At 39.3% G+C, this 26,416-nt stretch overlaps 1 protein-coding gene across 2 annotated transcripts in view; it reads right to left on the bottom strand.

Annotated features, from left to right (window-relative positions):
• The window catches only part of nlgn3a (neuroligin 3a), a 174,124-nt gene that overhangs the window by 17,405 nt on the left and 130,303 nt on the right, over nt 1–26,416 (bottom strand). For both annotated transcript variants that reach the window (XM_028009159.1, XM_028009161.1), the window contains one exon: nt 792–1,581. In XM_028009159.1, coding sequence (XP_027864960.1) covers nt 792–1,581 — 790 coding nt within the window. The remainder of the gene's footprint in view (nt 1–791; nt 1,582–26,416) is intronic.

Genomic DNA, 26,416 nt, shown 5'->3' on the forward strand with positions numbered 1-26,416 from the left:
CTCACCTCCCACAAGACTTCAAGGTGTATGTTTTTCTTCTGGGAGCTTCAGTAGAAATCTTTTCCATAATGTTGTGAAACACTTACAGTAAAATCTGTGCCTGTTATATTCAAACAAAAGTGGTTTGCTGTGAAGCACAATTCTTTGTTACTACACTACAGCTGTTTAGCAGATATTATGGTATGTTCATTAAACGTGACTCAGAATGATGTTGACATTCTATTTATAATCTTACAAACTTTTTAATAGACTTTTTTCTAAAATATAGATATTTTTCAATAATGTATCACAAGAATTTATCTGTTCATGTAAAAGAGAACGTTTTGAATCATGGCCGTCTGCATCTGTTGCTGAAAGAGCTCCTATAATTGGTTAGCAATTTTTAACGTTTTAAGAAAAGTTAAAAATTGTTATGAATTTGGACAACCCTGTTCTCTGCAACACCATGTCCAAAGAGTCAAGTTTCTCTCCTACAACAAGACTGGCCTTCCTAATGATCTTGTTGATCTTGTTAACCCTCAGGCTGCTACCCCAGGTGACAACAGCAAACATTATGGCGCTAGCCACCACAGATTCATAGAACATCATCAGCAACTTTTAGCTTGGATAGCTGTGCTATGTTATCCAAGCTAGATACTAATATCAAATGCTAATTGGTATAATTCTATACATCTATCCAATCACTTTCTATACTACCTGGCTTTATGGGGAATGACCCAGAAGCCAATATGCAAAAAGCAAAGTCAGTAATCAGATCATTGGTTGTAAATATAGCAACAAAAAAAACTTACCCAGTTTTGGCAAAGTTGGTCCAGTAGGTCATCACGACAGCACTGAGCATGACATCATTCTTGGAGAAGTTACAGGGAAAAAGATCGGTGGGACCAATCATAGGAATTCCAAAGACATACGGCACTTCATCCCCGTGGGCCGCATCTGACCACGCAGGCTTCATAAGACTCTGGCAGTGGTGGTAGAAGGCGTAGAAGTAGGTGGGTGAGCCATAGCGAGCGTGGAGATCAGCAGTCACCACTGACGGCTCCACCCATTGGTGGTCGGTGAACAGAGCCACCAGTGTTTTTCGCCTAGTCTCTGGATTGTCTCTGTCTGCCCAGTCCGTGTACATGAACTTAATGGTCTCCCTCAGTGTGTCCTTTCCATCTGGGTATCCGTACAAGCTGTCCACAAAATCCGACACAGAGAAGTCAAAGTCGTTTCCAGACACACCGTCCTCTGAATCCACCACGTTCTCCACAAACCGCAGGCCTTCGCCCTGATTCACCCCCAGCATGATGTCATAGTTGAGAAACTCGCCCTGCTCCATTAGAATCTCAGGGTCATCTGGAATAACATCCCCATCAATGACAGGTCCAAAGGCCACGTGGTACCTAGCAGGTTGGATGTCCTGCTCCACCAGCTCCCTGGAGCTCTTCTTTCGTAGACAGTCCACCATGTCTGATGTGTCGAGGACGTTGCAGCCCACCTTCTCTGCCAGGAGACGGGTGTACTTGACCGGCTGGTAGTTCACTGCCCAGCTGGAGAGTGCTGACCCACTCTGAATGATAGCTCTGTGGAACAGACCTGGACAAGGACACAGACAGAAGAGATAGGAGGATGTTTAATGTGTCATTATTAAGGATGATGATTCAGTTATGCACTGCATTACATGAGAGTTGTTAATTTTGTTGCTGCCATGATCAAAAGCAGGCTGTCACACAGCAGATAAGAATAACAAAGGCCAGACAGAGCAAGTCCTTGTTGCCACACAGAGCAATAATGGAATCATTGTTGTAATAATAAATGTGCAGATGGCCTGGTCTCACAGACAGAAGGAAGATACCGCAATCTGTCTGTCCTACTCTCTTCCTCCTTTCAATGTTGCATGCTCTTTTAGAAATGCTAGCTGATAGGTATTTTCCTTCCGAACCTAAATAAAAGAAAGAACCACAGACAACGTATATGAATTTTACGTGGAGCTTTTGCAAAAGGAGAACGATCTGCCAACCCTTCCTCCGAACAATCCGCAGAGCATTCTGATCGGCTCTCACATGAGCTCCTGTTTTTATTGTCAAAGAAGAACAGGCAAGGGGGCAGTCAGGAAAAACAACAGAGGTCGTAAAGCTTCTAACCCAAACATCTAACAACCCAGTTCCAGATGTGATATCTGATCAAAGGTCTGAGCCCGGTTCAAATCTCGGTCAGTACTGTCAATAAAACAAAATACGACTGCTCACAGGTAGTTACTAAATTAGGAGGTGCGTAAAGTTGAACAGACAGTAGTGACCTCCATACACACGTAAGGAAGAGAACACTTTAAACAGAAAATCACAATGATCTATAGGCTGAATGTGAACTAAAGTAAGAATAAAATGATAATACCAACAAATCTCTAACACTAGCAAACGCTGCTAGTGCTAATGGATGCATTTATCACTGTGGAATGATTCAGTTCATGTTTGACCAGTCTATATATCAGTACATGTTGAAATTGTTCTTTATGTGTTTTCAGAAAAAGAATATGAGTTATAAGTCTAAAATTGTGTTTTAATGGATCTCTGTTATGTGCAGAATAATGTAAGAAAGGTCTGATCTGTCTAAATATGGGGAATTCTGAGCTAGTATCCTATGCAGTCTATATTTCAAAAAAATAAAAGCACCAAGAAAACAGCTCCTTAATCTTGCACACTCGCCAGAGCCACAATATTGCCTTAGTATACTCAATGTTTACATGCAAACAAGCAACATATACTATATTCAATATGCAACTGACAGGAAGGTTTTATTTTCTTTTTGCCTTGTGGTGTTCCCCTCTGGTCTGCCATCCTATGCAGACAGCAATGTTGGAAAAATTGGTGTAAATTCCCAGTTTTAAAGCAATTCTGGAGCACCCACACTGCTTATGTACAGACTACAGTCAACAAGATTCAGGCTATTGTTCAAAACCTTTTATGTTCTGATTGGCAATTGCAGATTGGGACTCAGCAGTAGCTTCAATTAGTGAATACGGTGGGGTGTTTATATGATAACGTCGTCATCCTGTATCTCTCAGCATGCAAAAATGGCAATGCTATCAACTTGTTTATTTACGTTAATTAAAAACCTTGCAGTGCAACCTGGGTTGTTTTTTTTAGCCTAATAACATTACCTTAAAAGTGTCTTTAATGATGTAATTTTGGGTTTTGTAAGCCAAACTTTTTAAAACAGGAACACACTTGTAATTTTCTGATTCATCAACAGTGTAAGGGTTTATTACAGAAAATGTTAAACTTTAGAGTAAAGGGCTTTCCGTATTGTCAGTATAAAAATCTGTTAAAACAAACAGCTGCATGTTGAACGCTGGCAGAGAGCGAGAAATCTATGTCATGAATTTTGATGCTTGCTATTTTTACCTTCATCAGCTCTGACCAATGCATCTTAACTGAAAACTCTCACTTTTTTGGTCTGTAAACATGTAAACTAACAGCCTATTTGTTGTTTCTATAGTAAAGGTCAAATGAAGGTTAGTAACATGTGCTTCACTGTTTTGATGCAAATAATACTTAAAATCTTTTTTACATTTTGCACTGGATTCAAAATTACTGACCAAATAAGGAGTGAGTGCCATATTTTTCCTTTATTGTCAGTGTATATTACTTGTATTTTATTAAGGTTTACAGAGTGTCCAACACGCAGAACTTAATATGTGAACTACACCCCGCACTCAAACCTACTAAACCCTATGTGGTTGAATCTAAAAACAAGATTTAAAACACAAAAAATAAAACCAACATTTTAAACCATAAAACTGTAGTATAATTTGTTCCAAGGTTAAAGAGATTAAAGATGAGACATCAGTCTACATCATATTTTTAAACGTATGTAAAAATAGGATGTAGGCTAACCCTAACCCTAACCCTAATTCTACAGCATGACATCAGTGACTTAATTTAGTGTTTTTGGATAATGATAAATGGGGAGTGAAAAAGTTGTCTGCTAGCAAGAAGTGCAACTTGATCAAATGCAATGGACATTTACTGATTCAACACATATGCCAGATTGGAAAGTTTGTTATGCATGATTGCTTTTTTATTACCAATATCATTGTTAATGAACACATGTTGTCACATTATTCATAATCATAATATGTTTGCAAACTTGTTTTATAGGTCCTATTGTCCTTTTTTGTCCATATACATAGCACAAATGAAGATTTAAACACTATTGTTATGTCCTAAACTACAGGAAGAGCCCAGTTGTATAAAAAAATCTACTAGGGGACTGTTTGCTCTCTAATGATGGTTTGGGTTTTTTCTTGCAATCACAATGCATTTTTCAGGGTCGCATAAACTGGATGAACCTCACTGTAACTGAAGACAGTCTGCATTTTGAGGTCATAACACACACACACACACACGCCATCCCGCTCAGGCACATCCCTACAGTGGCTCTGCACCAGATACACTTTACATCACTTTTTTATTTTATGTTTTTAACCTGCAAGATTTAAAATTCTGCAGAACCTGGTGGGTGTATTTCTATATATAAACTGACTCCTACTCACTACACTTGCAGTAAGAACTGAACTGCACCTTTTCATCTGGTTATACAGACTGCTGGCACACAATGAAAAGCCAAACTGAACAGAAAGCTACGTTCTATTGGTTGTATGTAGCAGAAATAGATACATGTTGAACTACAAAGAACTTTTATTATGGGACTCTACATGTTGGTTTTGTGCTCCTGAGTGGGTGGGTTTTGTAGAGGTTGTTTGAGAAAAATCATGGCTCTTAAATCTACAGTTCAATACAGTCCTCTCGTGGAAAATTACAGTGCCTTGCACAAGTGCTCACATTACTTTGCATTTTGTTGGATTACAATCACAAAGTTCAAAGTATTTCAACTGAGTTTTATGCGATAAACAACGTCAAAAATAATTGTTAAATCGGAGAAAAATGAAACAGTTTTCAATTCTTTTAACAATTCTTTATCTAATGCCCCCAATTAAATCCCAGTGCAACCAGCAGCCTTTAGAAAACTCCTAATAGAGTTTATCTGTGTGTGATTTAATCTCAGTTTAAATGCAGCTGTTCTGTGAAGGCCTTAGAGGGTTGCTGGAGAACATCAGTGAACTGTATCATGAATGTAAAGAAACACATTAGGAGTTTTGTATATAATCTTGAAAATGTGCGTTTTAGTGTTCAGATGGGATGCATTCATATATCTGGCAACTTGAAATCCACTCGTATCTTTCTTCTTGATGTGCTTAATTGGACTATAGAGCATGATTTTAATGACTTCAGACAGAATGAAACAAGTCATGAAAAAACACTCCATTCGTAAAACAAATGAAAATATTTGATTAGGTGGCGAACAATTAGCATTCAAATATGCCGTGAGTTTTCTCTGTTTGTGATATTTCACCCTCAGTGTGGGTGGGTATGTTGAGATCTTTGTGTTTAGGAGGTAAACAGCTGATTGAAGTGCCCAATACATCACTTCGGTAGACCTAATCAGAGGCGGTGGGGGGCTTATTTCATCTAGGTGAAGACGAAGTGTTTATTTACATATCTATTTACAGATATTTGCTTACAAATAGTAAGAAGGATTATTGTGTCTGAGTTAGCAAACTGTGCACAGTGAGTGTTTTTCAAGAAATATTTTTAGGTTAGAATATGACTTTATAGAATATAACTACAGATCCATGAGTAAACATAATTTTTTGTTTTACCGATCCCCAAAGTGAAGAATTATTAGATTTCTGCATCATGTGTTTCTTTCTTTACGGATGAGACCATTAGCCTTCTGTGTCCTGCCCCAAAGTGCCCTTCAAGCTGTCCTGTGGTTGTGCATCTCAGCAGGATGGCGGCCCTGTACCACGTCCCAGAGAGCGGAAACAGATGTCGGGGGTTTCACCCACTTGAAAGCATTAGAGGGGCAGACCTAAGATGAAAGATGGACGCTCAGAGGCAGAGCAGGGGGGAGCTGGGGGTTTTAATCCTGCCATCCCTCCCATGCCTTCCCCTTTCCCCTCCCTCTCTCCTCCCAGGGCTCTTTACTGGTATTGCCTCTCTTTGCGTTTCAACTCATATTGCAAGGGCTGAGGGGGGCAAACAGAGGCAGTCATAGATTTGGGAAGCCAGTCCTGAATCCAAATGTCTGCGAGCGATGCCACAACTACTACTAGACCGTCTTTGATCAGAAGTTGCTGTAGGAAAACCGCTTCCCGCTAAGAAGTTTCTGTTCCTGCGATTGCCAAGGCGATTTGACAGACAAACAAATATCAAATCTGTTTTGCTGTAACTTGAAGAGAGATGCTTTCCTGCAACTTGGCCCATCCCACAGCTACCTACACCCAAAACCACCAGATGGTCGGTTGAAGGAGGAAGCTGCAGCCAGGGTGACACCGCTAGATTTATTTCCGTTCTGGCTGATGAAAGGCCAGGAGAGTGGCTGGGCTTTTACTATTGTTTGTCAAGAAACATATAAATCCAGCACACATGAGCTGACAGTGGACCGATAAATATGTATTAGAACTGTGTGTGATGAGCCCCACGGTGATAGGAAGCTCACTGGGGAAGGTCAGGGAAAGAGTGGGGGGAGAGCGCAGGCTTTATCACCCACTGAGGGAATCCACTAATTATCCACACAGGGAGGTGAGCGCGCACACGTGCACGTGCTCCGACTTTGATTGATGAGCAGCGCGGAGATGAGGCATCGGTTGACGGACGGTAGGCGTCACCATGATGAGGGTTAACTATTTGTGACGTTGTTTTGTCTCTCTCTGACACCGAGGTAGTAAATGATTTCTCACTCAATATCCAAATGAATTAAGCCGATAAGGCAGGAAGCAAAAACAATCAGCATGCGTGTCACATTCATTTTCTTTTTTTTTTTTTGGGGTAAAAGCAACAGATAGCCTTATCGCTATCTGCCTGTGTTTGACATGCGAGTGCCTGACACTGAAACTGTGAGCAGATCCATCAAACCGCAGTGTCGCAGGCAGATTGAGGTCACGCTGAATTATGACTACAGCTCCGAGGTAATCACTCATTGGGGCTTCGGCTTAAATGCTGCTGTGGTTGCCCTGCAGCCGCCTCTGTGCTGCGGTTTGCTGACCTCGACCGTTCTGCCCCCGTGCTGGACACCTGTTAAATGGACATTTCGAGGCTTGGATTGGAGGAGGCAATTCACAGATGAAAGCTGAGGAGGAAAAATAAAAATAGTAGCTTGACCTTCTGGTGGGATGACCACTGCACTAGTTAAAGAGTCACGCAGACGTTCATCCAGAGGTTCAAAAATGTGATTAGATCTTGTTCTGACAACAACAATATGGACTAAGTGGTGATACTAATGAGCTGGCAACGTTGCATCAAAGGAGAGGGAATAACAGGATGTGGCAACCACTGTGCAAAAGGTTCAATCTGTGCTAATGGACAGGGATGCTGCCTGTTTGCATTATAAATGATTGTCCAGTTTAATCTGTGACAGCTGGTGATGCATTAAGCTGTGTGCTTTATTATTCTGTCTTGGTGATATATCTGACTCTAAAATGCAACCTGTAAAACAACTTGTTATGAAGAATAATACAATTACATAATTGTGACACTGGTTAAATCAACTTGAAATGTTGGATTGGGTAAGTGATTGTATTTACGGAGCCCTCCAGGGGACATGGGGAAAATTTTTTCTTTTGCGTTACCTAGCAAAACCTTTGCGTTCCTTCGCGATATGCTTACTGCAGTATTTGCTGGTCTATTTTGTATACAGTCTCAAATGTCAATTTAAAATTGCAAACAAATACACATTTAAAGAGCCTCGGTGTTTATTCTTAACTCTTTGTTGCAAAAACCTGATTGAAAATCAATTTATTCACTGCATGTTTATGTCCGTTTGTTTAAGGTTGAGATGGAACGGCACATGAAAACGACCCTGTAGATCAATCAGACTACCAACACAAACGAGACACAATCAAAACTGTCAGATGACTTATTACCCCGTGACAATAACTCAGAAATAGTCCAAATAGTTTGGATGTACTTTTTCTTGATTTCCTACTTATGGAAAGTTTCTGTGTATATCATAGGTTTGCGGTTCATTTCTATTCTAAAGAAAAAGATATAAACTTCAGATACAGTATTTCACAACGAGATAATAACATGCTTGGAAAAACCTCACAAAAGCCTTATATTATAGCAGGAAGTACAATGGCCACTGCAAGAAAGGATTTCGGTATTCAATTATGCCGCATGAACTGATCAGTACATTATTGCCAGAGAACACAAAACCTTTTGCGAGGGAACAATGCCTTACCTCGCTTTACCTTTGGTGAGGTAAGTCAAATAAATAAATAAATAAATTCCCCATGTCCCCAGAGGGCTCCATGTGTATTTTAACACATAACAGAGAAAAATTATGTACAGTGGTAGAAAAAAGTTACAATTTTGATAGAGATTATAGGCATAAGACAGACTTGTCTGAAAATACAAATTTAGTTTGTTTGTTAACATGTCATTCTTTTTTCCGTCTTTATTTGGCTATTCTGCTGTTCATTTTTATTGAATAGAGAAGAAATCAACACACACAGATGCCTCTGGTGAAAACAAGAGGTAGAAAAAAAAACATTTAGAGCTCTTTGACATATTTCCATTTTCAATTTTCTTGTTTTTCTTCCTCTTCAGTTTTAATCACATTAACCATGCTTCCATCAACCTTTTTATGCATATTTTGAAGTATTGTATTAGAAATTGTGATGGAAACAGCAACATTTTTACACTCTCTTGAGGTAATTTTTTGATTTTCTTAAAATTAGTTATTGTGCCAAAGGGGAAATGTTTGCCGTATAAGTTATGACATAGCAAACCTTCCCATCCACTGGTGGGTCAGTGCCTTAATTTAGTCCAAGTCTCCAAGAACTGCTACCCTAGGGTGACTGGCGAGAGGCACCCCAGGCTGGGATGGGAATGGTGAAACTCTTCTATCAACTTGTGGTGGTCGAAGGCTCTGAAAATTTCTAAGTTCCATGCTGGTTTGTAACTTATACAACTTGTTTATTAAAATAATGTGCAATGTCAACCTCAGATGAAATTACCCTCTCCATAGTCTCGTTGATTCACTCCAAACCAGTAGATGAAAACATGCCTACTTTACATTTTCCTACTTTTTATTTTGTGCAACATTTCAAACGTTCACTTAAAATTTGCTAAACAATTGGATGGAAACATAGCTACAGTTCCTTAAACTTTATTGGTTTCCATTTAGGTGAGTGAAATGAAAACCCATACCCACTGTATGGGTTGGTAATTATGAACCACATAGGTCTAGGTAGGGATCTGGAATAGACTAATTTTCCTTTCAACCATTTTCAGTGATCATTTCAATTGTCTTTCTGTATTTATTTAGCATTGTCTTCTCTTTTAGGGTACTCTGGCTTCCTACCACAATCTAAAAACAAACCCTGCTCTCTCTAAGTTGACCTTAGGTGAGTATGTGTGTGTGTGACTGATTGTCTCATGTGTCTCTGTGTTGCCCTGAGATGGACTGCCGACCTATTCAAGGTGTAGCCCGCTTCATGCCCATTGACCACTGGAAATTGGAACCAGCCCCTCTGCAACCTGGTAAAGATTAAGAGGATATAAACAATTAATGGATAATATCAGTGATAAGTTTAAAATTTAACTAGAAGTAGCACACTCTTCAACAAGTGACAAGAAGGTTCAATAGAAAACAACAAAGTTACTGTGGGTTTTTTTTTTTGCTTGTGAACTTTCAATCTCTGTCTTGTTGGATATTTCTAAACCACAAGAGTTAAGTTTAGGATGTAAGTATCAGCACACAGAGCCTATTGTTTTTCATAATGCCACCATAAAATGTCTTGGGCTGTCTGTGATCTCATCAACTAAAATACACACTAAGCAAATCAAGCTTTTTAAAAGGCATTATTTTGTGAAATCCTACTGAGGAAGTCCATACTTCATTACCCAGCTGTGTTTTATTGCCGTTGGACATTTCTTGATGAAACAAAACACACCATGGCTTTGTAACTTAAAAGACATAAAAAAGAGAAATAACACCGCAACAAGAACATGTATTTTTCAGCTTTTTAATGTCATACGCCTACATTTGTACTTTGCTTTTTCCTCCTTTCTGATAATCTTTTCCTCAGCTCTGCTTTTTGTGGTGTCTATCAAATCCTCACTGACTCCTTTCCAAAGGGGGGCCACACTGAGTCCCTCCCTGCTGATTATTAGACATAAGCCTGCGTTCAGCGGAGCTTGAATCCTCTGAGCCATCTTACCACCACCATCTCTTTGCTGCAAGCAAATCTCCGCAGACCTGTGGACTATACAGTACACAGAGCCCCTCTGTGGAAAACATTTCTCTCAAACTGGGCTAGTGCTCAGTTGAGCACACTCAATAAATGTTACCATATTTTACTCAAGTTCTTTCTGAGCAACTTTCCTCCTTAGCTCTCATATCCTTACAGTGCAAACTGTCACAGTTTCTACTGCCATTTGAGAGATGTTCCAGCTTCTTTAACCCCTGTGTGAAAAATATGAGGCCATCCATATTAGGACATAAATAATTATGGAATGTTCCTTACTGTATATTCTTGCCCCCCTTTTGAAATCTCATAGCACAGGGTTAAAACTGCTGTCTCCATGGCTACCGCCTACAGGCTGAATCCACTTAAACACAAGTGCCTCTGGTCTGATCATGCATTAGGCTGCGGGTAATTTCACACTGGTCTGGCAGTCTGTAACAACACCTACATTGTTTTTCGCTTCCATTAAAATTTCCACCAAACACTGAGCTTGTCAACTTCAAAGTGATGCTGATGAAATCATGGAGAAGCTGCACACTTCTTTGTGAGTGTCATTGTAAATGCTCCCCAATCTCCTAAGATGTAAGGAGAAACAGTGGCAGTACCCACATAGTCATATCCTCTGAACTTTCTGCTTTTCTCAGGTCAGAATCACAAACTTCAATGTATGTATTTTATGAAGACTGTCGGGAATAGTCCAGCCGAACGTATTGTTTTATTGTGAAGTGAAAGTAAAATAATCCATGCAACCAATTGTCGTCAGAAGGCAGCCAGGTTTAATTTAGTCATGTAATGTAAACACAGCTATTCTAGTGAACAAAAGCATCATTAGGGCCAAGGGACATAGTGAATACAAATTAGAGATAAAACTATGTTTAAAGTACTTTTAGGTATAAGATAATACCTAAAAGTTGAACATTTCTGTTTAATCTATCCACAGGAAAACAAAAATATTATGCAACTACAAACCTTCCCAGATGTATCTACACATACAGGCATTAATCAGAGAAGCAACCAAAATAGGCCCATGATAATCTGATAATGTTGCAGGAGTGGCAGAAATCCTGGCTCAGGAGGAATAATCTGTCAAAAAGACAAATATTTGCAGCGCAGTTCACAAATCTGGCCCTTACAGAGGATAGACACTGACTCAATGCATGTAAAGGGCATAGTAAGTCTGAGAAACACGATGGAATGTTTAGATGACAATAATGTTAAGCTAACTGGCCAACATACGAAATGCTACATGTATCATCAAGCTGTGGGGTTATTTTTTTATCAGGATACAGACAGGTTGGTCAGAGTAGATGGATCAAATACATACCAAACCTGCAAAAAAATTGTATATGTGGTGGAGGTTCACCTTTTAGCATGACAACAACCCTAAAAGACTCAGTCAGAGCTACAATTCAATGGTTGAGTTTAGGCTTTCTCAACTGGTGGGTTTGACTTGAAAGATGGTTCGAGGCCTTGATCTGTTAGAAGACATGGGAAATGGGTATGAATAATTTTGCAAGGCATTGTAAGGTCAAACGCACCAGAGGCCTAAATGTTCCTGATCATTCACTGAGTAATACCTGTTTGTTTCCATTTTTGCTTAGATAAAAGTCATGTGTTATTTTATTCTGATATTATTGGTACTGTCATGCGTTTACTCTAAAACAGATTTACTCTGGAAAGGTTTTACAACCAGCAGTCTAGCTGCCAAAAATCTGTCGTCCGCAATAAAATCTGGGCAAAGGTGCACATTTTTTGATCTGAACAAAAACGTCCACCTTTGCCCAAGTTGTTGGAAAAAAACCCCCAAAAAACTTTGTATATTTTTTAGCCTCTTTCACTCAGGGAGACAATGGTAGCAATGCTTAAGCTGAAGAGTGTGGGGTTAGAAACATAGGGACTGCCCCTGCTTGTATTTTATCTCACCCATAAAGAGGCAGTGTCTAAGGGGCCAGTGTTTTCATCTATCAGTGTGAGACATGCTTCATGCCAACCCTATATAATGCTGTTTGAAGCTGTTGGGTCTTCTGCTCTACCCTCAGCAGAGACTGCCTGCTTGCCTGCAGGCTGTGGCTTAGACCAGATAAAGAGTTTGATCCATGAGGGTGGGTGGTTGGAAGAGTGAGGGAATGGAAAAGTAGAACAGAAGAGGAAGAGAAGAGAGGAAGGGATGAAGGTATTAGTGAAGGAGGGAGAAGGGAATGGGTAAATCGCTTGAGGAAAAAAGGAGGTGTGAGTCGGAGAGAAGATAAAAATGACCCCATTGATAGGCTGCACCCAGGTTTGAGGATCGATGAGCATCTGAGCCAAGCAAGTGTGATATCTCCTACTAATCATGCAGTGACATCCGCCGCTCAATACCACACACTCCAGGCTCCATCATCACACACACCGACCCCCCTCTGGTTGTACGCACAGCTCAACAGAGCAAGCACTCCTTCTTGAACTCACAAGTCTGGCTGTTAATCCTGGGCATGTGCACAACACCTGAATCATACCTTATCTGAGGACTACTTCTCAGAAATTCATTTGCCTGGCACAGGCACGGGTGAGGCTTACTAAAAAGCGGGACATTTCAGATTAGAGCACGTTCTGTTGTCATTTGCAGCAAAGCAGAGTAGGTTGAAATTTTCAAATGCTCCTTTTTCGATTGTCTAAAACTTTTGGGTGCTTCTGCATTGCATAGTCCAATAGGGCAAATTGAATCTGGCGTTCCCAGCCAGATAATGCTGCTACTTATCTGAGCGTCCCCATGTGATTAGGTTATGGAGTTCGCAGAGGGAAGCATAAGCATAAATACACATGTGCATACTCAGTTAGTACAGGCTAAATAACATTTCCCTTGACTCTTAAATGAAGGTTGGGGCAGCTTTTAAGCACTTCGCTGTACTTGTCAGAAGCCAGAAGAGCATGTGGAAAAGGGTTTAATGGATGAAACAATCAGAGGGTGCTTGGCTTTTTTTCTATTTGGCACTTTTCAAAAAATGCATTTTATGTAACAATCATTTATTGTTAGTAAAAAGGTCTTCAAGATAGAAAAGATGTAGAAGAAAAAGCACTCTGACTATTTGAGATGCTACATAAACATCCCATTTTAATATTACAAACTGAGTTGTTTTCAGCATTCTGTGGACGTGATCTGTCCATGCATACATCCTGAATTGATTTCGTCCCTTCTCTCTCCTTGCAGTCTCCCTGGCATGCCAAGAGATAGAGAGCTCCTGCATGGTTAATTTTCCCATTTGCACTCATGCATGTGTCAGGCTTGCTGCAGCCCCTGAAAAGCAGAGAATGCTATCTCTGTGTCTTTCTCGTCCTGGCTCCCTTTGTGCCCCAATGTTTCAGGCGGTTTTCACCACGCTCTTCACTGCACACAGATACAGTGCTCAGAATGACCTGATAGCTGTGTTAAAAAAAAAAAAAGAAATAAAGTAAAACATATAAAGCTCTGTCATAGAGCCTTGACTGTCAGGCGGTGCGAAAATCTAGAGAATAATGAGTTATCACAGGGTTATCTGCGTGTATCTCCATGTCACTGTTGTGTAAGTGCCTCTGATAATCTCATTAGATGAGGCAAGTTGTTAAAGATGTTTTCTGATTCCCCACCTCTTCTCCTGCTGTGTCCACAAACATATTTCACATCATTGTGGCAACAGGAGATGATTAGTGCTTTTAGCTCCCATAAATGGTGGCTCTGAAAGCAACGTGCTGTTCAACTGCATTGAAAACCTTCTCCTGTTGCTTTTAAATATATGTGCTGCGGTTTACATTTCCAGTACATTGTGAAACTATTTAAATCGACTGAACAAATCTGGCCTCCTCGGAAGAATGGCAAATAGAAAGATTCTTGGAAGAAAATTATAAGAAACTCTATTTGCTTCAGGCCTTGTAGAAGATACATGTGGAAGAAAATCTATCTTTTGGTCAGAAGAAAACAAAATTGAACTGCTGAGATTGATGCTTAATCTCGATTTGTTTTTTTCTTCAGGAATTTGAGTTACTTATTTATTTTTGCTGCAATTACATATTTTTTTGTGTGTGTGATCATTTACACTACTGAATGCTGCAACCGCATCCAGACTTCTGTGTGACTGGTTTCCATATGTATATTTGTATATATGTGTATCAGATTTAGTACCATAGGTGAAACAGAACAGCAGGTAATCAGTAATGAGAAGATGGATCTTGCTAAACCCAGGAAAGACTTGAAGAAAACCAGTTAGATGCTACAAAAGACTTCAGACTGGGGCAGAAGTTCATTGTCTAACGATCCTAAGCATACAGGCATTCATTCCTGGCACAGGTGAAGTCATTATGTCATTGGTGTGAATTTGATCACCTAACAAAAAACTCTTTTTTGACATTTATGCTGTCCTGCTTAGATGCTAATTTAAAAGTTCAATATGATGAGTTTACAGTTAATTTTAGTTATAAATGGCAGTGTTTCCAAAACATGGTGGGGAGTTTTATTGCAACACACATAGACAAAATGATACCAGCTTGTGTTAACATTTTGCGCTAGCAGACTGGTAAGTGTGGAGTGCTAGATCATTCAGTCAGACTGAGCTTCAGCTACTTTGCTAAGATGAATGAGACCTTCACAGAACAGCTGATTTATAGAGATTAAAGTGAACACTAGTCACTAACTTGGAAATATCTGATGGAACGTCATTGCACTGGATTTTAGAGTTAAGAGGACAGATTACAAATACACTTGTGAATGCCATTTTTTATTTGTATGTAGTATTTTGCGTTGATTTTTCGCATAAAATCTGAATAAAATCTCTTTCAGGTTGCAATGTAATAAAATATAAAAAGTTTTCATATATTTGCAAGGAACTGTGATTTGTACAACAGCACTAAAGCTTGGCTCAATTTTATATAAGCAGTGACAAACGAGGACTGCACTGACTTCAAGGAGGCAAAGTGGATATAAAACTTGTACAGCGTGAGAGGGTCAAAGATTTAAGTCACACACAAATATGACAACTCAGCCATGAAATATGAAAGGATGGGAAGCTTCTAATCTTGGTGACATCTTGTTCATGACAGCCAGATGGGATCAGTGAAACTCATTTTGGGCCAAGTATAGCCAGAGAAGGCAACAGTTGCATTTGTGACAGACAAATTACCATAAGGGGAGGATGGCCCCCTTGAGGGGAAGCAAAGAAGCAAAGAAAGAGTGACAGATAAAGAGATACAGAGACCCTGGCCTGTGTTGTGAGTGCCTAGGTCTGGCAAAAACCAAATTAGCTGTGAGCTTTGTGGGATATGGAGGTGAAACTGAGATGGATACGCTCAGGCCTTTCTAAAAAGCGGAACGTGGGTGGGAACTCAATGCCAACTCTAGCCATTTGCGCCTCCGACATCCAGAACCCACTTGCTAACGGGTCTTTGAGTCTAGTTAAAACAGCAAAAAAAAAAAAAAAAAGTCCCTGAACTGAGTGAAGCTTGCATAAACACAAACAACTTGCACCCAGAGCTCAGACATGTTATCCTTGATACATACGTACATCCTCTAAACATAATTTGCTTCACCAAAGCAGTAAAATCCTACTCCAGCTTACATGGAAAATACCTACAGGCATGCATACTCTGCAGCCCACCCACATATAGCATGAGAGCACACACCCCCACACACGTACACACACACATGCACACAGTCATGTGAAGTTCAGGAAGCTCATTAAGAACTGCACACAGAGCACCTTGTGGACATAAATCATTTTTCTCAAACTCAGAACATCAACAAGTCTTTCAATATAAACCACTATTAATGATCCAAAAGTTGAAGGTACTCTCTGGGTGTGATGAAATTCTTGCTCCTCCTAGTAGCCAATGCACGCCCCCTATTAGAACAGCTCTTGCTATTAAGCATGCCTTTCAAGGTCAGTGGTCAAACCAGCATCTGCAGCGTCCAAACTGATTAACCATTATACCATGCATGAATGTACCAGGCTGGGTGCTGGCTCCAGCGGCGTAAACATATTTTCCTAGCTGTGCCTATGTCACTCTGTGTGTTTCTCTGACACCACTCTTCCCTGCTCCTGCCTATTGTGCCAGTAGCCCTGCAGCCAGAAGCCACACATGCTTTATTTAATTCAAGGCGGCACGCCATGCAAACCACGGGCAAAAAAAACAAAACATAGAAGAAATACGATTTTCACTCTCCTCCCATCACCCGCGTTCCTCTGCTCATATTGAAGACTGAGAACAAAACTGTAGGTTTGGGATTGAGGGGAAGCGTCTCTGAGTTTGATCCCTGCACCTGACGGTGGAATTACCTGCAGCTGGGCTGGTGAATCTATAGAGCATGTGCACTTCAATGTGTGTGCACATCCGGTTGTGTGTGCCTGTGTGTGAGAGAGGCTTGTATAAGATGTGTTGAGAGAAACGCTGAGGAGAGATAGCAACACTGTCACAACAGCCCATCCCTGGAGAGCCCTGTGTCCCTGCCTCATGTTTTATACTGTAAAGTCCCATTGAGTCAATTACTGTGGCAGCCGCTTTAGCCAACACAGCCACTTACAGTAAGTGGACGTTAGGACAATTGGGTTATGACATGTTCTGTTGTAAAATATGGCTTGGAAAAGGTCCACTGACGGCAGAGGCTGCTCCCGAACAAATCAAGTCCTCTAGAAATCCCAACAATTAGGAGCAATTTGTGCGCCCGCTCTTTGAGTCGGCATTCAGCATCGGAGAACCAATCTGTGGTGGAACCAATCAAGATCAATCCAATAAAATGTTGCTATATTGACTGGGAAATATTCTGTTTGCCGAGATGTGTTCTATAGCAACAAAGACTAAAATGTGTTGATGGAAGTCCTCATCAATCTGAGAACACTTCAGTTTTGCCTCCTCAAAACAGAGGCATGCCCATGATGACACAGTAAGTATTAGAACATATATTAGATTCACCAGAATGAAACGAGACTTTGAACAAGACATTTTTGGAAATTATTTTGAGAAAACCAATAATCCATTTTTTTTTTTTTTTTAGCTTTGACATAAACAGTGAAAAATAAAACATATTACAAACTGTGTTGCTAAGAATCTGTTATCAGTTACGAATAAGTCAGTCCAAACTAGATTTGGTGAACTACATTTTGCTCATTAAACTGTGAGCCAACCTTCTAGCTTCAGATGTCAATTTTAGTAACCTTAGTAGCTAATGTTTAGCCGGCTATGCTATTCTCACAGTTCTCATAGGAAATCTTTCCACTTAAATTGCACCCACACAAACGGTTTAAAAATAAGGATAATTCTTTCATTCTCTTGACTGACTTTATTAGCAAATAGCAGAGCAAATCAAGAAAATGCTCATTGCTGGCTGAAATATAGAGATGGTTTAGCAGCAATTTGAAAGTGAACAGCTAGTGGGATACAGTGAGTTTGAAGTCATACTAACTGAGCTCCTGAGCCAAGTAAGCTACACATCTTCATACGTGCTATCAATGAATTAATAAACGTACTCCTGTGTGTTTCTTTCATGCACTTGTCATCTTGACACTTTCTCTCATAGTTTCAGAAACATTTTCTCTCATCTGCCTTGAAGACATTGTGTCAACGCCACATCATCTGTGTAACGAGGGTGACTCGGTGAGTTTACTTTAAAAGTACAAAGAAGCTGCATTGTATTGAAGTGTTGCAGTTCTGTTTGAAAATTATGATCTATGCTGAAAAGCTGACATATTTCTTTTGTGGAAACGAACCTTGTTCTAAAAAAACCTCACGGTTTGTACAGCTCCAGCACTCAACGACACTTTAGATAAAGACGTATGTTTCCATTAGCTCATTAATTATTTCTAAAATGTGTCTGCAAAACTCTGACAATATCTGCACAATGACATTAATATTACAATATGAAAATGAAAAATTAGCTTTGGACTTTCTGATATTTCTGTGTGATTTATAGAATTTGTTTGGAGTCCTTATGGACTTTAAATTATTTCTGGGGGCTGTATAAATAAACATAAGCTTATAAACTGCTTAGTCTAAGCATTGTCTAAACATAGATGAAATATACTTCTAAATGTAGGTTATGCATAGCTTTAACACTAAGTGATGATGTGCAGCCTCGATTTTTAAAATAGGCCTACTGCCCATTGGGAGACTTTACTGGAAATATTGTGGTGTTTTAATAACGGAAGATCCCATTACACCCCTACTAATAACACCGCTATATATCCTACAGATTAGAGAAAAAAATCTTGGCAGAACAAACTATTTGTATCAACAAAGCTGTCAACATCATGTACCTTATTGTGTTACAAACAAAAAGCAGCATGAGGAAGAAAAAAAAAGGAAGGTCATAGGATGGTAAGAAAAAAAAAGAAAGGGAAGAGAATGGTGATAAGACTCTCTAAGGTTCTCTGCGTGTGCTGTTGGCCCTTGGGGAATATTCCAGACAAGCTGAGGCTTTGTGCTTGGGTAAATAGCACTCTGCATGCTAAATGTGACTTTGCATTCATTGGGAGGAAGCCACAGACATCCTAATGTATTTGGTGACTCATGCAAGAATTTCATCTCGAATAGGTGATGTTCAATACAAAGGGTTTGAGTGGATTAGTTGAATTAAAATTTCCAACATCCTGACATTTCAAACCAAAATGGGTTAGACAAGTCAGTCCAGTTTGGGAAAGAAAGTTAAGAAAGTGGGTTTGGGATGAGTCAGAGCTATTTGACTTCAAATGAAGCTAAGTAAACAAGAAAACCTTATAGACGTGCTCAATTAATCTGTGTTTACTTCTATTATTATGGTTTAAATCCTTCAAACGGAGCTGATTCCTTGGATACTTTGCTACTAGGAGACATTGACGGCATTTGGAAGAGTTTGCTCAAAGCACTTTTCATTTAACCGCATTTTCTGCTGCTCTGTCACTCCTCCATGGGGTCATATTGGCTTATGATGCTCTGCAACTGTGAGTAAATATAAGCCTGTGTATTAGATTTTGGGGCCTTGGATGAAATGTAATTTTTGCAGGGCTCGGTTAGGGGGATTGCAACATCCACACGTCCGAGACCACATCTGGCGGGTGGCATCAAATATGCATGAACTTGAAGAGATCACAATATGACTGCGGTCCTATTATTTCCTCCAGCTTACGATGTTTTCCTTGTGAGGTGTTTGATTGTTAGGCATGTAACACTGGTAGCGACATTTACTTTGATATTTACCAACTAATGCTGGCAACTTGTGAATCAGCAATCTCTGATCTCGTTGCGATACCATTTAAGAACTGAGCTTGGTAATGGGGGGGAATAACGCGCGGAGATGACTGGCTGGAAAAGTGACAGTTAATTCCAGTTGTTTCTGAAGCTGCTGATGACAGATTGATAGTGTCACAATGTGCAAAGGACAAGTAATTAATGTGTACTGCTCCGCTTCTATTTGTCACAAAGATTTATTGCTTTGAATTTCAAATGAAGCACACAAGCAAAAAAAAAAAGACGGGAAAAACAACATACATATACAGTATATATATATATATATATATATATATATATATATATATATATATATATATGAAATATACCTCAGTGTTTGCCACGGTGTCAGCGTCATTTCAAACTGGCCAGCCTATTAATAAGCACTATATGTTGTACTGTACGTTTCCCTCTCCCTTCAGCTCTGGTTTTGGCAGGACAGGCAGCAATGTATTTTTACCTCCAGTCTTTCCTGTCAAGCTCTGAAAAGGCCAAATGAGTAGTGGTGGACAGTTTCTCCACCACCTCAATACCCGAAATTGTGTTGGCTGCTTACAGTGTACTGGGGGTGCGGGGAGTAAAACACAGAGTGACAGGCCGAGGTCTCGGCACAAGGGCAAAGACCTGTGAGCTGAGCTATGGTGAGTTCCTGTCCTAGCAGCCTCATTCACTATTTATTTTCATACGTGTGTCTATGCGTGTTCTCGTCCACGTGGACGCTGCCCCCGCGCACTGCCTGCTGTCCGCTTGCTCATATTGTTTGGGTCTTTGTGAGTGTACATCCATCTGCATTGTGGGGATGGATGTTTTTGTGCTGCTGAAGTTGTGTGACTGCAGCATGAGGGGAAAACAGGCATTCAATTGCTCTTTATGCCTCCGCAGTCACACTCCAGATTATCAATCTTTTCTACGTGTCTGTATGCAGCTCAAAAGTTGAAATAAAAGGAAGAAACAATTTCTTGATTATGCAAGAAGGTGCACGGTTTCCAATTTTGTGTCCTTTTTCTCCATAGTAACACGCCATCCGGTGCGACTGCTGCATTTTGATTTCATTCCTTATATTTTGTTGTCTCTGATGCTCCATTTGCAGCCAGTGCTAGTAGGCCTGCAGCTTTGGCTACATGAAATACCCTGGAGAAGGAGAATATGTGGGCTTATACACAGAGGGTGCGTGTGTTTGTGTGTGTCTATGCATGCATGAAGACACAGAGGTTAGTTAAGCATGGAAGGTGGTTGGAGGGTGTTTACCCAGGACAACCTTTAATGCCAGTCAATCCCATCGGCTTGGGCCTGCCATAGTGTGTGCTCAGAATGAATATCCCTATGTTTGTGCACACACATGCATGTTTGAGAAGTATTGATTTGATTCTGTGGTGCAACGGTTTTGTGTGTGGGAGCAACCCTGACTGGGGCACTCTATCAGTTATGCCACATGCTGCCGTGCTTCACTTGCTCTGTGTCCACCAAATACAAATTTAACATCTGAAGTCACATTGCTGAACACATCTTTCATCCTTGGACATTCAGGAAGCATCTGCAGCCATGTTGTTGTTGTTCATGTAGAATTCTACATAAAAATTTTGTCGATGAGTTAATTAAAATAAAAACCAACATTAACACATAAAAATTATGTTTTTTGTCAGTTGAAACCAAACAACTGGCACTAAATAACACTAAAGATGCTCCAGCATGTCTTAAAATCAAATGCGATTTCCTATTTAGGGGATACTACGGCTTAAAAAGGGAAACACGGACAAAGAACAGCAAGAGGATGACTGGCACATCACCGTTACAATTAGCATGAACACAGCAAGGAAATCTGAAAATAAACCTGACTGAGAATAAATCTCAGAGAGGGCAAATGTGACAACACCACAAAAAGAACATTAGGGTTTGTGCTAAATGCAAAAGAAGAGCCAGATACCAAAATAAAACAGGAACTATAACTCAAAACAAAACTTCAACCAACACAGGAAAAACAAACAAGTGCAGAAAAAGTGACAAAATGAACATAAAGACTTTCAGCTAACTGTGTTAAAATTAAAGGCGGTTGTGTAAATGTATGGTTGTCTGTCTTGAGGGTCTTGAGATGGAGGAAGAATAGGAAAATGTGATCTTAATATGACCAGTTTCTGTACATCTAAAATCACTTTATCACAAGAGAACATATCTGGAAACTGTTTTACAACATTTGAAAATAAAACTAGTAATTAGTAAATTCCTGATTTCACCCTAACCCTACTGAACAAACAGTTAGTAAATTACAGTTTGTTCAGTCTTACAAATGTCCTTGTTTCCTTGTTTCTTCACACAAAGACATTTCTTGTGTGAAGAAATGTCTTAGGTTTTCAAAGAAGTGCTTGATAAAAACAAACAAAAAAGTCCTTTAAACACACGAGTTCATACTTGACATCCTTGTCCAAAATGTAGTTGAATTGATCCCAAGTGTTACAGTGGCTCAGAAAAAGTCTAGACCAGTCTTATGGAAATACAGTGGCAGTAACTTAATGGAGGTGTCTGTAAACAAATCAATGAACTGAAGCTACGTCAGGCAGAGGAGTGGTTCAAAATCCCATTAAAAGGATGTTAAAAAAACAAGAAGATCATACACAAGATGTTCTCGCTGCTAAAGATAACTCTGCAAGTGACTCAAGGATTACTAAGTAGTACATTTTAGTCTTACACAAAGTTTATTTTGGCAAAGTTTTGACTAAAGCAAAGCTGTTTTTGAAATATTTTTTTCCCCATACTCTCTCAATGAAACATGTTGTTATTGTTAAGTAACTTACATCTTTAATTTAACACAACAATTTGTACCTGACAGAAACATTTAAAATACAGTTTTCTTACATACTTTCAATATGATGTTGCAATTTGTCACTTCACAATGAAGAGAAATGTACTGCTTGACTGTTTGTAGTCTACTGCATAAGAAAGCATTGAAATGCATTGATAGTGTTCCTTTAAAAATACCCAAGTTTTTCTAAAATTGTAGTGCATGTGGTGTTAGTTCCAAATTTTTCACATCATTTGCACCATTTCTCTGCTCGTTCTTATTTAGTTGTTCAAAAAGCAAGTAGAGCCTAATTATTGCCGGTGCAAACACTCCCATTAAAAGCAGCAGTGTGAGCTCTTTCCAATTTGCTCTCTTCACATCAGGTTGCAGTTATCTTCACTTCACAGTTTAAATATGACTTTTTGCCATAAATCCAACTGGAACAAAAATGTCAGCGAGAAATTGCAAAAATGCTTTATTACAGCACACTTAAAGTCTTAACAAAAAAAGAGGCAGGAAGGAGGGGAAAAAAGTCACAATTTCATTTGTAAACCAATAAGTGATGCAGATATTTTAATCCACAGGTGGAATTAATATTTTCACAATAAATCTAGTCTAAAAACAAATAGGTGATACCATGATCCTTGGGTGTATGCATTTTTATTGTGTTGGTGTTTTAATTCTTTCTTGTGTTTTTTTTTATGTTCTGTACGTTGAGCTAGATTCTTTTAATTTCTCTATATTTATTATTGTTGCTTAGGTATGTTGCTATATTTATTCATTGCCTTGGGTTAAATTTCTTAGACTATTCTTGTGTTCTTGGATTATTGCAAGGCTTCTTCTCCTTACTGTGTTAATTTGTCTTCCCATTCAGTTTCCCTGCACTGTACTAACTTTTCCCTGATTAGTTTATCTGGTTCTCCTGTCCCTTGCATCCTTAGCAAGTATTTAAGATAGTATTTTTTCCTTTTCAGTGCTGGATCATTCCGTTTCTATGTCCTTTTTTCTATACAAGACCTGCAAGTCGTGTTATATTTATCTTAAAGGAATCTTTACTCAAACGTGACAATATTCCTGCGTATATGTGAGTGTGCAACTCTGTGCGATGGGATTCCTTTTACTTGACACAAACATTTAGAAGAATTCTGCTTCCACTGCTCACAGATTTATTTCCGACTTCCACCGTGAAGCTATGCAGATTGTTTATCGACATTTCTGCATGGACAGTGTTCACGCCTGTGTCTCATCTGTGTTAATTCAGTGAAGTACTTCCATGGTAACACGTTCTCCTGTTTGAATTTTAATCAAACACGGGCCATCCTTTCACCGCCGGGGATGTGTTGGCTGTGACGGGTGTGCAGAGTTTTTGGCTCTGATCGGTGGCTGTTTCAGTGAATGGCGTCAGATATTCGCAGCGCCACCTCTGATGTCCCAGCTTTCAGTCCTCCCTGCCAGCTTCATCAGTTTTTACATCGAGAAGTAGACTTGTTCTTTTGGGTTGCTGACAAATTACAACACCGCATTTTATGCTGTTTGAATATTTTAGCTTCATTCCACTTTTGGGGGAATGTGGAGAAAAAAAAAGTAATACCTGCCTGTCCTGTGGGATTTTTTTTGTCGTGTCTCTTTCTTGTTCTGAGGACGATGTTTTGATATGATGAGGGTGAGTGTCTCTACAGGGTTAGGCGTACAAGCCCAGTCTTTTCCTTTGGGTCGGGGTCATGGGGTGAAAAGGGCTGGACAAATTGCTGAACTAGAAGGAAAGCTTATTCTGTACAGCTCTTTAATGGAGACCAGAGGGAGAGGAGGAGTCGGAGAAGCTCGGGCTGTGGCACAGAGGCGCTGTTTCGCAGTCTCCCTCTTCTCTTCTAATGAGCATTCTATTAGCAGCAAGGGGACAGATTTAGGCAGTTAAGCATACGGAGAAGGCTGGCTAACAAAGCAAGTGGTTAGCTAAACAGCTGTTCTGTCTCTGAAGCTACCTCCCATCCTCGGCTAATGAAGCCGAGGATTTAATTATTTTTGCATGCTTTCGTCAGACATTACAATACTCGCTGATATTTGGGAGGTTTTGGTGATACAATTCTGACACACCAACTTGTGGCAATATAGGAGTGATCAATAGTCTGTAAAAGCAATGCACAATCATGAACATAGTGGACCATATCTTAATCAAAGTATAGTTATATGGGGGGATATTGTGTGCTTGGTAAATACTTGTCCAGATCCGTATGTTAATATGCACATGAATGTTTACATAATTTTATGTTACAACACTGAACTTCAGTGTCTTTTATCAGGATTTTAATGAGTTGGAATAGGACAAAGCAGTGCCCAGTTTTAGAGTAGTAGGAAATAGATACATAGTTTTCAATGTTTATTGCAAATAGATTCTGATAAGTGTTACATTCATGTTCATTCAGCACTTTGTAGAATCAGCCTTTGCTGCAGCTAGCAGTCTTTTGTGATATGTCTCTACCATGTTTTCACAAGCAGAGTCTGAAATTTGTGCAAATGCTTTGGTGTGTCATAGCTCAAGCTCAGCCAGATTGGATGAGGAGCATCTGTGAATATTAACCTTTAGCTTCAAATTCTCTATTTGATCTGGGTCTTTACTTTAAATGGATCATTCCAACACATAAAGATGCTTTCATCTAAATCATTCTAGGGTAGCCAACTCAAGTCTTTTGCAGCTCCTAAGAGGTTTTCTCTCAGGAATATCATGTATTGACTTCTATCCATCTTCCATTCGATTATGATGTTGCTATGTTTCACTCGAGGGACGATAACTTTCAAACTCACAGCAACAAAGTACTAAATTGAAAGCACACGATATAAAGGAATTATGTCTATTTGTTAAGTCGAATGTGAAAAAAATAAACACAGCTTAACACAGCGTAGGATAATCTATGTAGTTGTTTGGTGCAAAAGTGTTATTTTTTGAATTAGAAAGAAATTACAATTTTAGTCAATTTGTTCAAATTAACTCTTTTAGAATCTCATCGTGAGTTTTATATTTCTTCCTTTTGTTTGCATTGTTTGTTTACTTTTCACACAAAAATCTTATTAACCTCAATAACTAATTTACTGCTAATATTTTATTCTTCTTTGTAATGATCTGACTGAAAACTGAAGCTGATTTCTTTTAAAACAGAGTAAGTAAACCAATTACTTGCATATACAAATCAATAGCTGTCTAAAGTCGACTGAAATAAAGTAGACTAAAACAACTCATTATTGATACTCTTTGTTTCACTTGAATTAGTATACAATTCAACTATTCTTTTTCAAAGGACCAATACCAATGTATCATTGACGATCATGTGAATTTTATATTATATGACACATTTGAAAACCAAGTTTATTGAATACAATTCAAGCAGAAACATAAAGTCAAAATTTAAAGCAAATATTAAACATTTCATCTACCTATATGTACAGTATATGTTTATAATTGGGAACAACTTAACATTTCCAGCATGAAAAGTGATCTTTTATAAAGGCACTTAAACCCACTTTTACACATGAACACCTGTGATGTTCAGAGGAGTGCACAGCATGTACTTCTTGGTGGTAGATTTTGTGCTGGATATGCTCACAGGGTGGGGAGCATCTGTTTGTAACACAGGCAGTGATGATGCAAAAAGTGTAGTGTGGAAATATTTGTGTGTTGTTTGAAACATTTCCCTGCCATGGACTGGCAGGATGTACCTTAACTCTTGCCCAATAAACACTGGAGATAGCCCCCCCCAGACCAGGCAAGGATAAGCAGGTATGGATGGAGGCATGAAAGGAACATGTCCAAGATTAGAGATGGTGATGTTACACAAAGCTTGTCTCAAAAATGTTATTATGTAAATACTTCTGAATAAAGGATGCAATGTTACAGCATCATATTATGATAAGGCTCCTTGTCAGCTTTGTTCACCTGAACTCATACAGACAGTTAATAAGTTGTGTTGATGGAAATATGCCTTAAGCCAGTTCAGACTTGATGCTGCAATCATTTGAATGCTCATATAACACCTCTCCTAGAAATTTGGGAACATCTAAGGACAGCAGTATGTGTGCGAAACTATTAATATTCAGCTGAAAATAAAAGACACCTGCCTATTGCAGTCATTGTCGACACTGTT

This window comes from Xiphophorus couchianus, chromosome 23 (assembly GCF_001444195.1).
Source record: "Xiphophorus couchianus chromosome 23, X_couchianus-1.0, whole genome shotgun sequence".
In the NCBI taxonomy this organism is placed as follows: Eukaryota; Metazoa; Chordata; class Actinopteri; order Cyprinodontiformes; family Poeciliidae; genus Xiphophorus; species Xiphophorus couchianus.